The sequence below is a fragment of the Sebastes umbrosus genome, chromosome 9, assembly GCF_015220745.1.
Source record: "Sebastes umbrosus isolate fSebUmb1 chromosome 9, fSebUmb1.pri, whole genome shotgun sequence".
In the NCBI taxonomy this organism is placed as follows: domain Eukaryota; kingdom Metazoa; phylum Chordata; class Actinopteri; order Perciformes; family Sebastidae; genus Sebastes; species Sebastes umbrosus.
Window position 1 is genome coordinate 22,982,520 of NC_051277.1, and position 17,505 is coordinate 23,000,024.

At 41.4% G+C, this 17,505-nt stretch overlaps 1 protein-coding gene across 4 annotated transcripts in view; it reads left to right on the forward strand.

Annotated features, from left to right (window-relative positions):
* Positions 1-17,505, forward strand: part of ctnna1 (catenin (cadherin-associated protein), alpha 1) — a 95,329-nt gene that overhangs the window by 64,654 nt on the left and 13,170 nt on the right. For all 4 annotated transcript variants that reach the window (XM_037779480.1, XM_037779481.1, XM_037779482.1 and 1 more), the window contains exons 13-16: positions 524-675; positions 5,671-5,781; positions 8,031-8,212; positions 14,210-14,315. In XM_037779480.1, the coding sequence (XP_037635408.1) occupies positions 524-675; positions 5,671-5,781; positions 8,031-8,212; positions 14,210-14,315 (551 nt within the window). The remainder of the gene's footprint in view (positions 1-523; positions 676-5,670; positions 5,782-8,030; positions 8,213-14,209; positions 14,316-17,505) is intronic.

Below are 17,505 nucleotides of genomic sequence, written 5' to 3' on the forward strand. Positions count from 1 at the left end.
TGTGTTAGCTGCTAGCCGCCGGCTCAGACATCTCTGTGTTCACGGCCATGTGCGGGCAGGCAATCCTGGCTGCATGGGTTGTAGCTGCTGCGGTAGTGGGCCAATCAGGTCGCAATAAATCATTGAATGCTCGTGGTGATTGGCTGCGAGCAAAACAGTCGTCTTCTTCTAGATCTGGGCACAAAAATAATTGATTGCCGGTATCATTTGCCTGGAGAAGTTTCTATACTAGTTGGTACTGGGTTGTTTTGGTCGATACCTTAAATGTATCGCGTACTGATATCCAGCCCTGGTGGCTAGACAGTCGGTTTTTGCAACACGTAGCTCTGTCTCCAATATTCTTGTGGTATAACACATGCCATCCCTCACTCAAGGTATGCGTTTGTTGTCTGTTCTTTTAAGCTGTTCTTACTTACGGGTCACGTACCTTCCTTCTCTTTATGTTTTTTGGAGTGAATTTTCATCAATATTGTTTTTCTCTTTCCCTTCTTCCTCCACCCACCCTTCATCTCACCTTCGTCAGTCATGCCACGGTTCACAGAGCAAGTGGAGGCTGCAGTGGAGGCCTTGAGTGCCAACCCCTCACTACCTGTGGATGAGAATGAGTTCATTGACGCGTCCCGTCTGGTATATGATGGCATTCGCGACATTCGCAAGGCTGTCCTCATGATCAGAGTAAGTCGCACTGTTTTTTTTTTTCTCTGCTTCTGCAGCATAAGACTTGATTTTCACGCTGCCATGAGCTTAAAGCAAATATTTAGTTCTCTTCCTGTTCTGTATTAAATCTGGACAGTGAGAATAACCTTTTCTACCTTTTCAGCATGGACAGAGTTGAAACTGTCTAATTAAATAAATACTGTTCCACTCCAGGATGTTTTCACATGGATAGAAAGGTTTCCCTTTGGCCACATTCAGAAGCTATAACTCTTTCAAAACCACACAAAAGGTTAAATCCATTTACCATGGACAGCATTAATTTGAAGTGGTTTGATTTGAAACATTTCAATAGAACTGATTTAATCCATAACATTGTGAGAGTTAGGGCTGTCCTCGACCAAAGAAATTCTTAGTCGACTAACACTCTCCACACAAAAGCACCACTTTAAATCTTGTGTTTACCAGAGACGTGCTCATAAGTCTCTTGGAAATATGTCATTCAGCATGAAAAAAGCATAAAAAATTACTAATCGGCTAAAGAAATCTTGGTTAACTAAGACCAAAACGACCTATTAGTAGACTGATGGATCAAGAAGAGGCAGCCCTAGTGATACTCCTTGGTTATTGTAGTGTAATATAATTATATATATATACGGCCATTGGTCTGTGCACCAGATGCTACTTTTAATGGTATGTGAGAATCTGTGTATGCGTGCGTTCCTAGAAGCCAATGATTAACATGTCCCATGCAAGAGCAGACCTAATTGACCAGCCTTGCAATCTAGTGCAACAACAGCCTTAGTCGTCTGTGGGGTAATGGCCTTTGCTTGAGCAGAACTATAACTGAGACAGATGGTAGTTGCGTACCTAATTGACTGACAACGAGCTAACAACAGAACTCACTCCAGTTATAAAAAGAAATGGATAGTTCTTAAGGCTTTATAGAAGAACTAGTTTGCCTACTCAACACTGCCGTATTAGATTTTATATATATTGAGACGTAAATGGATTTATTTAAACTGCATCTCATGTGTAACAATACCTAATTATGTATTTACTACGTTGCAATACAATGTGCTGGTTGGTTGTATTATGTCATCTTCCATTATTTCCAGCACTTTAATCTTTTGAATTGGAATCATTAGTCTTGACAGCACATTTTGTGTTGACAATGGTGCTCCATAACTGTGCCCGGGCTCCCATGAATAATGCTGCTCAGACAGACAGGAACCAAAGGAGAGAGGGACCATTATGCACTATTTGCATTATAATAAGCAATTGATTTAAGATGGAGGTTTTAATTAGCATTCTTGAGTTGGACTGCGAGCCAGAGAACTCCATTCACTTTCCATCTGCCCCTGCTTCCCTCTTGTTATCCAGATTGATTAAGCTGTTAACATTGGACCTGTGGGGCTGAACACTACCTGGTGGGTGGGTGGGTTTTGTGTAGGTGTGCATGTGTGTTAGAAATAACAGAGGCTAAATGACAAAATCTTGCTTACTTATAATTAATCCGTCAGATTAATTCTGCCATTCTTAAATGTGAGAAAGAGATAGCAATGAGACTCCACTCAAACGTCATGCATTATCTTAAAAGAAAAATTCTGCAGTTACCCCGTGGATTTGCCAGGGTTTCTTGATCAGGTGTGTAAGATAATCATTACAGGTTTTGTGGTGCTTATTCAGCAGGAAACGCCTCAGCTGCTTAGCTGGGTAGTTGTGGAATTTCCAGCAGCATCTGCACAGCAGTCTACTGAAGTTTACTCTTAATTGCTGCTGTTTGTGATGAGGTTAGACAAGTGTATCAAAAACAATAATTTAAGAACCTTTGCTTGGCTGAGCCGCCCGTCAGTGGAACAGTTTACATGTGAAACTAGGCATGTTCTGCTCTGAGTCTAAAGAAATATGAGATATTGCAAATCAGCCGAGTGGAGCACTATGAGACAACTTCTCTAGAGGGCATGTCCACATGCACGCTCGCTCGCTCGCTCTCCAGCCATCTTTCTATGAACCCACACATGCATGCGCAGACACAGTGGCCCACTCTTAAATCAGAACAGACAAGTGTGTGGTCGGGGCTGCTTAAGATAGACAAGTCTTTAACCTCTGTAAGTGGTGCACAGGCAGCCTACGTTGGACGTCCGTTAGATATTTGACAGACAGACAGAGCCCTCTTCCCCACCTGCAGCGACATCAGAGAATATGCCTCCCAGACATCAAACTGTCTCAAAGTCAGGGAGCTGCTGACAGCGAGATACAGGGGGCAGCTGTCGTTACCTTATGATTTGTGCGGTGCGTCACGGCCCAAGGTGATTTTGCCGGCTCTGTCCTTAAAAAAAATATATATATATATGTTCTGCTCACAGAGGCTATGAGACGAATGTCACAAAAAGAATTGCAATGGGCAATTTTACTGTTGGACTGCCATGTCCACGTCTACATCAGCAGACACAAATACTAGATAAGACTTTCTAGCGTTGTCACTATACTGTAATTTCAGCTCTATACCTGTCTTCTCTTAAGTATAACACTTCAGATACCACGTGGTGGTCATGTGTAGGGATGTCACAATACCAGACATTGAGTAGTCAATACCAATTCCATGATTCTCAAAACCAATACAAAACAAAAGTAAAACAATGAATCCCATAGACTTCAACATACACTCCTTTATTACCGTTTGCATACTGGTTTCTGTTAGGAAGTTAAACAGGTCATAATTTCTTCTCTATTATCGATTTTATATTGCTGTGAAAACATCATCTTCAAACAACTGGATTTATTCAAGTTTCTCACCAAAAGCTACATTTTACAAGATTACAATTGAACACATCATGATAAAGTTAGAATTTACCTTTGCCCAATGCTATTTTTACTGAATTGAGCCTGATGAGCCATAGTGTAAATCAATGGCACCTCCCGTGTTGAAATCTGCAGGACGAGAGCTAGTTAATGTTAGCTGTTAGCCGGTAAGCAACACAGTCCTGCACTGAGCTAACAGCTAAAGTTAACTAGCTCTCGTCCTGCCAATTTCAACACAGATTTTCAACACAGCATTATCAGGGAAACAAGAGTCCGTCAAAACCGAGTATATGGCTGGACCGTGTACAGTCAGTCTGTGAATTTGTGGCTAAATTGTTGCACAAATAGTCAGTGGTCATGTCTATATTATTAAATCTAGCGATGCATGTCCACCAGGTCTGACAAGGACACCAGGGGACGTGCTGCTGCACTCAACTGACCGTTCAAGCGGTGACGTACCCTCTCGTGGAATGCACCTGATTGGTCCCTGGTTTTCTGCTCGCCGTTTCAAACAGGAAACAACGTGGCGGCCTGCTCATAAACTTTCTCCTATTCCGTCTAAACAATCCATCAAAATCTACTTCTGAAAACATTTTAAGCGAGAAATAGGCTAAGCCACTGCTGAAAATCATTTAATTTTAGAACTAGATTGATTAGTTTGACAGTTTGGTTAAAATTTCGTGAGCTGGATGCGTCACGCTGGATGGACTCGTTTGTATAAAAGACTGTTCCCCGCCTTTTCATTTTGAAAAAAGCAGCAGCCAATGAGGAAACGCCAACACTCGGCTGACCAATCATGTAACTTCATCATTCAGTCAGTCACTTAGTGACAGACTTTTGCGTTTGTAGGGCTGGCCCTCCGTGGTCCAGCCAAAAATAGGCTGTGTCCTCTGGATGCGTCGACAGTGAGTTTACTGCATCCCAAACACATGTTCTACTGTCCCCAAGATGACGGGACCTGAGGTACTGTAGAAAAACGGTCACGTTTTCAGTATTTTGCCATCGACCTGGTACAGAAGTACTGGTTCTCATGACATCCCTAGTCATATTTGCCATATAGAGATGATACAGGTGGAACTGAATATTTCAGCTTCCAGACAGACAGTCTGAACATTACAAAATTAAATATTGATGAATGCATTTTGCCACAGCATGAAACATAGTCTTAAAATTTAATTTACTGTGCCAACAACACTACGTTGGCAAAACCCTTTTTAATTAAACTGCAGGCTATTGTTGTCACATCTCTACAGTAGCGTCCCATCAGGTGCCCACCATGAGCCATCATTTCTGAGCCTCCCACATTCACAGGTTATCTGTTGCACAGGCCACAGCAGGTGTTATCTCTGCCCCACTGAGCAGCATTGTCTGGGTTGAAAGAGATGCCTGTGAGTCACTACAGCTTTGTATCTGAAACCATACCCCTATTCCCTTGAGAACAAGAGCATCTCTACATTTCATAAAGCAGTGTAAGGTTGTTCAGAGACCTTCAGCTATTTTTAGACGCGAGGGCTCCAAATCCATTACAGAAGGGAGGTATTGAGACAGCTGGATAAGCACAAGTAGCGGCACAGGCGTGATAATGCACCTTTATCTGTCCACATCATCTTCCCTGTGCCCATATCGCACACCGAATACATTTTCCTGTCAATCACCATTGTATTTTGCCTCAAGAATGACCTGTTGAGATAGAAATTCTTTTAAATATTAATATTCATGGGAAAAATGCTTGCTCGTAGCTTGTTTTGCATTCAAAGCTAGGGAAGAGGTGAAGGATCAGAGATGAAGTAGCAACATTCTTAAAGAACACTAACTCATGCCTCACCCGCCTTTTCTACAGATAACAGCGACAGATGGTACTCTGAAGCGTCTCGCTCCCAATATGTTTCATACCAGCTTGTACCTTCATTTTCCCTCTCAAAATGCACAGGCAGCACATTACACTTGATTTACAAATTCATTTAGGCTTTACAGTTTCTTGTACCAAGCTATGGGGGAAAAGCCATTTATCTGATGCCGCCCTGGCTGGCAGCGTCAAGGCATTTCTCATAGATAGTAAGCAGGTTGGTTATTTGATAGTGCTCAAAAGGCTGTAGTATGCCAATATTATTTTATGTTCTGCACTTACAATGAACTGCTGTTCCTGACCTTTTTCCCTTGTCTCTTTTCTCCCCCTGTGCCCCTTTCTACCTCTCTGTTGATCCATGACAGACTCCAGAGGAGTTAGACGACTCTGACTTTGAGACCGAAGACTTTGATATTCGCAGCAGGACCAGTGTGCAGACAGACGATGACCAGCATTTTGCCGGCCAGAGTGCACGGGTAAGATTTCAATTGCTTCTTGTAGTATTTACAGACGGACAGATTTCCTGAGTCTGATCTCCTGCCTTTTAAAATCGTATGTTGTTATCTGGCAATACCTGATGAGAAATGTGAGATATGTGCGAAAGGAAAACCCATATACATACTGAAAGTACGCACATTTATATTCTTAATATTTTCCATTTAGAAGATTGCATTCACTGGTGCCCCCCAGAAAAGAGACGATATGAAGATGGTTTAATATTGACTTACAAGCTTGTGTTACATGCTTCAGTTATGGAGTTGAATATTGCCATTGATCTTCAGTAAATTCATGTGACAATGTGTTAGAGGAAACATTTAATCACTTGGCTGGTACAAAACAATGTGGTTCAGAATTCTACATAATCAGAAGAGAAATTTGATTTCTCATTCACAAGGCTGTAGTTGTAGAGAATAATTGAACACATTGTTTTGTACGCTCATGTTAATGTTGTCACAGTCACTGTTGTTCTTTCCAACACTCCACCCCCGTACTTACTGTTAATGGGTTACACACAGTTGGCTTGGTGCCACCATAACTAGCGTGACCCAAGTTTGTCCTCATACAAATCTTGTTTTTACAACTGAGTCGCATTTGTTGTGTTGAAAAAAGTTGGTACCCACAATTCAAAGACGATAAATGAGTTCAAGACTTTAGAGGACTTCAAGTATACTTCAGCTTCTAATCTTATAACAGACCGTTGAGCCATCCGTGATGCAGTCCGTCCTTCCTTCAGTTTAATTTATGCCGTGACAGACTTCAGCCCTTATGACTCCGAGTAGCCATAAGAGGGTAAACACAGTTAATTCATATTTTGTGTATTACATCCTCTAATCTTTTAAATTTTTTTCAAAATTTTCAATTATGTGTGCCATCTGTTTTGTTTTTTCTTCCCAAATCTCATGTCCTCGCCTGAACCAGTGAATTGGTGTTGGTGGTTGATATGTTGAATGTTCAGGTTAGACTTTTCAAGCACTCCGTATCCTACCTGAAAAGACTCTCAGCAGATGACTCTGTAAATGATTTGCCCTCTTCTTAGAAGAAGTGAAATAAAATGTTTAAAAAATGCAGAGTAATAAATTAATCTAAGAAATCCCTATTGGTGGAGTGATCCTTCAGTACACTTCCATGCCATTTGTTTTGTTCAACGAAGATAATCTGGCTGTTTTGTTTGGTGGGGGCTTTTCATCTTTGCACTGGCCTGAACAGCTTTATTCAAGCTTAGGTGACTCTAGAGAGAGAGAGAGTCCTATTTACCAGTAATGGAATGAACGCTCTCGCGATGATATTCGATTTCCTGCTCTTAAGTGTCTGCCCACTTCGGCCTCACAAGCTCGTTCATTGAATGTCTGATTGCCTGTTTGGAAACTGCCCTTTAACCGTCGAGCCTTAGAGGATGGATAGAAACGGTGCTAAACACATTTGCACACGATATTAAGTACCGCTAAACAAATGCCCTTATATTGATCTTCTTCAGTGGCCGGAGGCACTGAGTTCAATACATGTATATTTTTCCAGAAGATGTCACATAATTTTACTTAGTGGCTGTGAACCCCATGTTGAACCCAGCTTTTGCAGTAAAAAAAAAAAAATCGGTGTGACCATTTAACCTGCACCAATCGGTGAAATGTTCATGAATACTGGTAGTGATGACATTTATTTACAGAAAAGCAATTCATGTAGTCATTTTTCAGTCTTAAGACTTCACTCCAACATGCCTATTATGCTATTAATTCTGCCTTTACAAAGACCATTGAGAATAGGAGAATATTTGAAACACATTTCAATATAACACAGTCCAGTACACCACCACTGACTACAACCTCAGTAATAAACTTCTCAGAAGGTTTGAGCAAAAAGTGAACATTATGAACTTTGTAAAGGAAGATTTTGTGGCAGAGCTGTTGTACTGGATTGCAATGGATTGTGTAGGTGTTCCTAATAAAGTGGCCAGGGAGTATAGCCATCATTTAACAAGTAAAAAACGTAAGAATGTATGCAAGAAGTTAAACAAGGAACACCGTAGTGCACCATAGAACCACGCTGGTCCTCTGCTTAAATCTCAAACAACACCATGCTCTTGCCTGGCAAGAAAATACATGTGCATCCATGGAAAACATAGGAGAGGATGTAAAACAAAACGCCCTGGAGACAGGAATGACCTGTGTAACAGTATGTTGAGGTCTAGTGTGCTAACCCTCTACGCTTCCCATAATTCCTCCTCCAGGCTATCATGGCCCAGTTGCCCCAGGAGCAGAGGGCGATTATTGCCGAACAGGTGGCTAGCTTCCAGGAAGAGAAGAGCAAGCTGGATGCGGAGGTATCCAAGTGGGATGACAGCGGCAATGACATCATTGTGTTGGCTAAGCAGATGTGCATGATCATGATGGAGATGACAGACTTCACCAGGTGAGTTCAGACTAACAGCTTGGCTCACACTCAGAACCATTTTTCTCCCCTAGCATGTGATGGCTCATTTTGTAATTGTAGATTAGGCCTCAGAAGACATCTAAATGAATGGTTTGTAGTATGGCTACACTCTTGTCATCTTACCATCCTCACATTAATATTCCAATAGTTGTACAATTTAATCAAAATGCCTCCAAGACAGGATGCATGTTTAAGTTAAAGGGTAACTTTGGTGTTTTTCATCCTGGACCCTATTTTCCCATGTTTTTGTGTCTGTGACTATTGGGGACAACAATTTTTAAAATTTTGTACAGTATTGAATAACTGTGGAACTGGCAGCTGCGAAACATTTTTCTTACCTTTCACTTGATCCGGTCTGTTTGTTATCGTGTCCAAGTCCCGCTCAAGAAGTCTCGTTGTGAAATCTGAATATCCGTATACTCTGGCTCAAATAAATACGGACAGCCATCGAATTCAAAGATCTCATCCACATTGTCGAAATCATCTAAATATTCAGCCATGACATGGAAAATCTTTTTAGATAACACTAAGCTACGCTTTCTGTACTCCAACACAACAAACTCTGCCCGGCTATCACTCGCGTTTCCACCATGGATGTATTCCACTATTCCACCGTAGTCTTCCGGGAACACGTCTCCTCATGAGATTTCAGAACAAGACTTTTCCTTAAGCGAGACTCTTTCCATGATGTCTGACACTTATAATAACAATCAGAGCCTGTCACGGCAAAAAACAGGCACTTTTAGTGGATGTAAATGACGGTGCCAGCTTGCCCCAATAGCACCATATTGCAGCCCGTTAGTGGCTGCCATCAACAGCACTCTCCCTAAATACTGGACAAATTTCAGAAATTATTTTTCCTATTTGTCAATTAGACACAAAACATGGGGAAATATGGTCCAGGTTGAAAATTACTGAAGTTACTCTTCAAGCCAAATACAATCACCCAATAAGCCTACATTTGTTTCCCAACATTTACCCATATCTACACAATAATATGCACCCAGTTTAACACTACTGTTCATGCATAAACGCTCCTCATTTCCCCTTAAGCAGCACTGTTGGTAGGATTTTCTTCTTGATTATTTTTTCCTTCCTCCCCTAATCTTAATATGCACAACCATATGCAGTGCATCAAATCTCCCTCTCTCTGGTACATGAATAAAGCTGGGTGTGCACTGTAAATCTAAAATGAACCGTCTCACTCAGCAGAGCTGCTTTGCTGTCAGTGGTTTGTTGAGACAATAAAGATGGTACAGAAATGGTTGAAACCAAAAACATCTTAGGAATCATGATGTGTCCTGGGAAACCTCTTTGCATTAAATATTTAATATCATATTAGGTGTGTCTGAAGCCTGTGGTTACAAGCAGTGTATTTGCTGAAAACTTACAAACGTATTTCTTATTTCTGAAAAATTGATTTCTGCAGAAAAGCTGCTGTTTGGCAAATCTTGACAGTGTAAACAACTAGAGAGATGAAAAATTTATTTGAATTTAATCAACATCACATCAGTTTTAAAAACATCAGTGATCCATATGAAAGGATGGCACCACCACCAAAATAAAAACAGAGGATTGGAACCGGTTTGTCACTCCCAAATGAATCAATACTCTTGCCTAGACGACATTTATGTAATGATTTCTGATATTGTAAACAAATTTTCCTAAGTACTGTCCGTAAAACCCTGAAAAACAAAACAAGATAGAACAGACATAACTAGAAGGATGTATTTTTCTTTATACTTAAACTACTCTGTTTACGATAGTGTGCATGCATGTGTGTACACAACATTGGAATTCGTCGCTGTGTGTGTGATCATATTGACACTTTCTGATTAGGGTCGGGCAGCATTTCTCTCTCTGCGTGATCGTCTAGCTCGCACAGTGTGAGTGCGTTTGTGTGTTGGTGTGTGCGGAGGATGTGAAGAGACATTAAGACTAGCTGACTGTATTTGTATGACTGTGCCTTTTTAAAATTTTCGAGCTAGTTACTCAGAGGACATTTTGTGCCTAACTCTGAGTCACATCCGTAATGGCGATGACATGCTGCTTCTCTATCTGCATCTTCTGAATGGGTCAAAGATCCCGTCTCCTCGGCCAAAGAAGCACAATACTGGAAAGCTGCAGCAGAGTTTCAAGTATTACCACAGCCAGTGATCTGACTGAGGTCACACAGAACCCTGCAATTTTTTATTTGCTGCTTATTCATCCAAAGGACCAAGAAAAAATAATTGCTGCCATTTGTGTTACATCCACTGTAGACACACATGTAAATGGGATGCAAATGATGCTGCTTCTATCTCAGAGTGCCACACGTGTTTCTTTATTAGATGGCGTCAGCTGTGTATATATATACTAAGAGGTTATTGATTGCAGTGACATCTTTATATCAACATAAAGGCTGCTTCTCTCTCAGTTTTACTATATAAAGCAGACCCAAGCAATTCAAATGAAAAAGATCTTTCCAGGAAGGAAAACAGCCCATTAAAACCTTTTTTTCATACTGGATTTACTGGAAAACACTTTCTCCATGAATCAGAATCAGTTTTAATGTTAATGTTAAAGCGTGTACACATACAATGAACAGCTAGCAGGTCATTGTTGTGAAACAAACCCTGAGAGGGCAATGTGGCACCGACGCAAAGCATCGCCCTGAATGTATGTATTTCACTACAGTGACCTGCTAGCTGTACATTATCCCTCTTATTACATGGCTACTTACTTAAGAAATCAATAATTTGACACAAAAACGGTCCTCCAGAGTCCGACATCAGAACTGCGCCCATAGCAACGGTCTGTTATACATAGCAACGGTCTGCAGGCCTACCAATACCATTTTTTGCTTTATGTTTTTTAAGTAAATGTTCTCATTTTGCATGATTCCAAATGTAGTTTAAAATTTGTTTTGTTGGACGTTTCCAATCAAAAGCAAGAAAGCCAGACTGGCAGAAAAAAAACAACAATTTCAAATGCATTGAGAAGATAGATACTCAAAGCTTTGTGAGTACTGAGTTGTCAGTATCAAACTGTTATGCACTGAATGCAAAATGTGATGTGTTTATACTAATCAAAAAGGTGTTGCGTTGGTTCTGAACATCAGGTGTCATTTTTGCTAAAATGTAGCGACTCACTTGTCAAACTGAAAGGAAAAAAAATCATTCATCAGCCAGTAAGGCTAAGAGAATGAGAACATGTGGACTATTTACGTTTCAGTAATACAAGCAGAGAAATGCTGTTTTCTTTTGGATGCCCAACGAGGCCTTTTTTTTTTTTAAGCAGTGGCTGGATTTTAAACCATAAAAAAATCCTCTAATCTCCTGCATATTTCATCTGGGATTTAATAACAAACCACCGCCCTAAATCGCCTTGAAAAACAGATGTTTTTAATTTGGAATGCCGTTCCATAGTTTGATATTATCAGCAGCAGCTAAGGTTTTTCCAAATTAAACGTGTATTGGAGATGCACCATGGCTGACCTGTGCAACGGTCACCTAGCAACTGCAACGACGTATGCCCCGAGCTTATGTTGGATATTCACGTGGTTCTCCTGATTTGATGTGCACATAGAAGCCAGTCTACCATCTGGATTTGCATTTGCAGAAACCAAATTACTAAATACCACTAAATTCACAAGTAGCTTTATTTGTTCTTTGAGTGTTTGCGTTATTCATTAAATGTACACAAATATAGAATTCTAAATGAAGGTTTTTAATACCTTAAAAACAATATTTTTGAGTAATATTTATCCTGGGTTGGCAAGTTTTGAATTCGGAGAGTGTTTTGGGGCAAACTTTAATGTCTTTGACCTTAGTGATGATCAATATGACCACATTCAATGTGGTACAGTACATTATATTCTCTCTGCTTGGTTATAGCCATTAGAAAAACAGTTTAAAACAGAAAGCTGTGGTAATGGCTTTTGTGTCATGTTGTTATTAGTGCAGTTACTCAGAGAGTTTGCTAATTTATGGGCCAATAACACAACTTGGTATCGTGACTTCTTATTTGGCACTCTGAGACTTTGGATTGCAGTCTGCCAGTGTGAGTGTCCGACGGACCACACATGGATGTTTGTCGGGATGAATATATATCTTCACATTATGCCTTGATTCTCGCATGCGGCAGCAGCACACGGAAGGTCAGTCGCCGGCTAATTCAGCCGGGCCCAAATTAATGCCCCCTTAACCTTGAGCTGGCACAAAGCCCTGCCAAGGTTAATGCTGTGTGAGGTAATTGTTCTGGACCTTTCTCCTGACAAATCTGCAGAGAGTGAGAGAGATTCTTGTCGACTCCTTCATCGCTTATGGCTGTTTGGCGGCACTCATGAATAAGGCATGTGTGGCTTGGAAGCATGCAACATATTTGCTAGCCACCTGTCCTAGAGCATTCTGTGCTCAGTCCGATGTGGCTTACACCCATCTGGAGGCCTGCCTGTCACCAGACCTGAAGTCCCCAGTTTCTTCTCCATGTACAAATCCACCACGAAAATCTTACAAGGCTCTCCTCCTGTCAGGATTTCTCTTGTCTATCTCCGTGGCCTCTTTGTGCTTTGCTCTATCGTCACTTGGCCACCTAGGTGAAGAAATTCAGCAGCTGGCTCTTTATTTCTCAGGGGGATATTTTAGGAGGGAAATCAGTGGCTGGGGAGAAATCAGTGGCTGCTGTATTTATGCATTCTGATGTAATGTTTTTTTATTGAGGCAAACTACAACATAATACTAGCAACACTCTATTAAACACACTCCATGCAGGCTTTTTTTCGCCCCAGAACTCATCACAATGCCTCCAGCTCTGTCTCAAGGGGGTTGACTTGTCCCCGGAGAGCTTCCAGTCTGTGCTCTGACGCGTGGCCTCCTACTAGGACTCTGACTTGCTTTTACAGCAGAGCAGCAGAGGGAGAGCAGGAGAGGGGAAGGGTTGGAGATGGGAGGGGAGGGAAGAGGAAGCCGAGAGAACAGAACACAAAATTCCATCTGCTCTGGGTTGGATGGCTCATTTTTTAGCCTGGAGAGAGCAGCTTTGAATCCAATTTGTGCCTCTTGCCAACTGTGTCCCAGAGTCCCTTGTGGGGGTTAGAAAACAAACGCAAATGGCTGACGAGCTTTACAGTGGGTCAGGTCAGGGCTGGGCTGACCTGTACTTGGGACGGGCTTCGTCTGGCTCTACAAGGGTCAACGATGAATGCTTAGCATTAGGACAATGACCAAAAGTCTTTAGATTGAATTGGACTCTCATCCCTCTACTTTCAATTATCTAATTTTTTCCCTTTGGCTCTGTTTCTTTGTTCCATATTTGGATGAAAATGACCATACAAATGACGAGCTGGTGTGTGCGTGTGTAGCGTTTTTGAGGGCAACCAACTTCTCTCCGCCAGCAGACATGAAACCAGTCGGATTTGCGTCTTAGCCTTCTAATAAACCCTTCAAAGCTGCCTGAATAAAAGAGGCCAAGTAGATTGAACTGAGACTTTCTGTTGGGATAGAAAGCATATGGCACTGGTAACCACTATAATATGTAGCCTCTTGAATCCTGAATATAGTGCTGCTGGTTTCTTATAACCCGTTAGCAACATATTTTATCTATCATATGCTAAAATTACAGAAAAAAATGAGTTTAACACCAGATTTTGTGATTAATGTTGCTGGAAAAGAGTGTGATAGTACAGCGCCATGGTCCCAGTCTTTAAGGACAGCCTTGAGAGTGAAGGCTGCCCCTCTGCATTTAATGGGTTATAAAACGTGCTCAGCTCTGACTGAACAATATGCTGCCAGACTGTTAGTGTTTTATGTGTGCGGAATCATCTGTGCACCCGCATACACATGTATTCCCGAACTACTCCCATAAGTCATGCTTCTCTATCCATACACAACCTAAACAACCTTCCAAAACAAACAGCCGCTTCATGAGCGAGATGCTGCTCCTGAATATTGAATGAGATCACAAACGGCGACTGATCTTTCCACATTTTCTCCCCAGGGGGAAAGGGCCACTGAAGAATACGTCTGATGTCATCAGCGCTGCCAAGAGCATTGCAGAGGCAGGATCACGAATGGACAAGCTGGGCCGCACCATCGCTGACAATGTAAGTCGTTAATGAACCTCCGTCCCAAAGGGTTTGATGCAGACTACACCTTTGTGCTAACGACCCCACTATATAATTAGAATTGTGCCACATTGACGATGTCAGGGCACGATCAAGTGCAGCAACACACGGGACAATTAAAGGAAAATTACTCATTTGCTTGTGTAGATGAATTGTAGCTCAAAATTTGTGATGTAATGCTCATATCATGTCTATAAGTGGTGCAGGTATGAGTCCTAAAACCTGGAAACGAGTTAGCATTTTATCACTGCAGGCTCCTTCGTCTCAAAGTCAATGGGTTTTTTTAATGGGTTTTTGGTTTAGCTATGCATACTCTGTACGTTAATTGGTCCTCGGTCACCCCCTGCACGGCAAACGACACCTGACGAAGCTGAAATTTGGTCCGACTCTAAAATGACATGTGCGGCTCCAAATTCGGGCCAGAAATGGGCTAAAATGGTCAAGCTTTAGATGCTTGAAATAAGCTCTGTTGTTAACACAAGCTTAAGATATTGTAACATTTCACACTCGTGAATATTGAAGCCTTTACGCGTCTTAAAAAAGGCGGTTGCTAACAAGCGGCTAAATGAAACTACTAAACGTCATCACGCCAACTCGTCCACCTTTACAGCCTCGTTGTTTATACTCCCGCTCATGCAACCAAGGTGTAGTTTGTTTATAGCCTAACGTTAGCTTTTTACTTCTGAAAAATCATAAATCATAAAAGTGGTGTTCGTTTGTGATGATTATCTTGCTGAACAAAATGTGTAAGTATCATAAACATGTTTGACACAGAGCTTATTTTCTGCAAGAATCCAAAACCCAATGGAGAAAAATAGTTTTTTTGTCAAGGGAACCAGGGTGGTTCTAACTTCCGGTTTGGCCTGCAACATGACATGTTTCAGACAGGGGGAACCACATGAAAGATGTTGTCAAATTCAGTCATTTTCTTCTCAAACCCCTGCTCCAGTATCATATTAACTTTACTTCCCTATTGCGTGTTGGTGATATAGGACCTCAGAATGCGCTCAAAGAATCAGACCTATTTGTAATTGCTGTGTTAGAAGACACATACGTCATTAATACTAGTTCGTCCAACACATGTATCAGTTGAGCATCAATAAGGGGTGCATTTCATCAATGTGATGGTCATATTCCCCCGGAGGTTCCATTTACATTTACAGTCATGAATGTTCTGTGCAGAAGTTGAGTGTACTGTAAAGTTTTTCATTACCTAAATGCACAACTCGTTCTCTGCTCCTGTGTTGCTGAAGGAACTGTCTTTGCTGCGTGCTGTTGTGCTCATGCAGAGCTGGAAAAAAGCAAAGCTTTCATACTGATTGCATCTTGACACCCCTTCCTTTTGTTTTTAAACGTTGTCCTTAACAGCGCTGTGTGTACGCCAAGACTCGGAATAGGAGGAAAACTTTTTGTTTTCTCTTGGAATATTCTGTGCTCTTATTACTTTAAGAGCTTTATACAAAAAACATCCAGTACATGTAATTTCGATTTGCACAAATGCTTTTATATTTATGTAATTTTTTTTCTCATTTGCACGTTTAGGAGCAAATCCAAGTAAAAGGCTGGCACAGCAGAACCCTTCAGATGTTAACAACTGCTATGATTTGTGTTATTCATGAGACACCCCTTACCAGTCTTTGCCAATTTCTTTCAGGATCAAACACTCCCTCCCTCGCTCTCGTTCTCCCGTCTCCCACTCCCCAATTCCCAATTCCATCATCTCTCCACATCTATCCCTTACCCCAGAGACTTTGGTCCTTGACATTGGGAAACACACATTCAATTATCCATGGCCTCATATTTCACTTAAATACTTGCACTGTACCCCTCCGCAGGGAGACACTGTACATGATTTATCCCCCAACTTATTCATTTGCCATCTCTTAGGCAGAGACTTATGGCCTCAGTGTTTTGCAATATGTATACATTTTGTTGTTAAATCATGGGCGAGTTTAGTTGTGATGTTTGCAACACGACACGGTTGTCAGATTGAGGTCTTATCCCGTAAAGACATGGGTTTGCTTCTGTGGTTTAGATGTAGCAGCTGTGGGTTCCTTCCATTTCTAGCCGAGAACACACATTCGCTCAGAAAGGCACACACTGGCTTTAGATGTTTGCTGTAAGATTTCATTTTCGATAACATCGAGGCGTTGTCGGTCTCTTTTGCTCTGGTTTTGTTGACATCTCCACTGATATGTTGGCAAAACGTTGAAACGGCATAAAGCTTCTTTGTTAAGTGATGAGTAAATTCAAGTTGAATGTTTGAGGGCTGGCTACAACACGTGGATTTCAATGCTATGCATTGGTCATTAACAAATCTGTTTAAATCTATTTAGCACCATAAATGTTTGTCTCTAAACAGTCCAGGTTTGCCTACACGAGGCTGTGGTTAATAATTGATTTAAGGATTATGTAGTTTTATCACAGCTTTTTTTCTACCGGTTGTTTGTGTAATGAGCAGAGATGTGCTGGGGCAACAGTGAAATATATTCCACGTACTGATATCAATGTATATCAAGTCCCTCATAGTCTGACAAAATGAGCTGCTGGCCTCCAAGACGCTGCATGTCTTTTATTTAAGGTGACCTCAGATTTTTAATATTACAGGCCCGTGTCTATCACAAAGTAAAATCTGTTCTGACCTAATTGCATCCGAATCATCTGAATGGGGAATAAGCCGTTCTGGAAAGTTACTTTTTTATGCCTCGCTGCCGCTTTTGAAGATGCTTATTCACTTTAATGAAAACAGTGTTATCCCCCAAAGAAAACAGATGGGCAACTGTGCAGGTGTGCGTTTGTGCGTGTGTGTGTTTATGCCTACACATGAACACGTCTGTTGACTGGCCTGCCTCTCCACAAGCACAACTGTACGGATGTGTTAGATTTGTGCGACCGTTTTATTCACCCCGGCCTAAACTCTTTTGTAGGTAACTCGTTTCTTTATCTCATCCTCTGTGTGTATATATGTTTGCGAGTGTGTACTGTACACTATTACGGGATTTCAGGGTTTGAAGCACTCAAAGTATGAATAAATGAAGAGCTTTGGCTGTTGGAACAGAAGTCTTTGCCAAGAGTGAGGACCCCTCCAGCCTGTGAACCCATCCAGCTGTCCCTCTTAGCCTCTCCCTCTCAGCAGAGACCAAAACACTGGCGGACCAGGCGACACTCA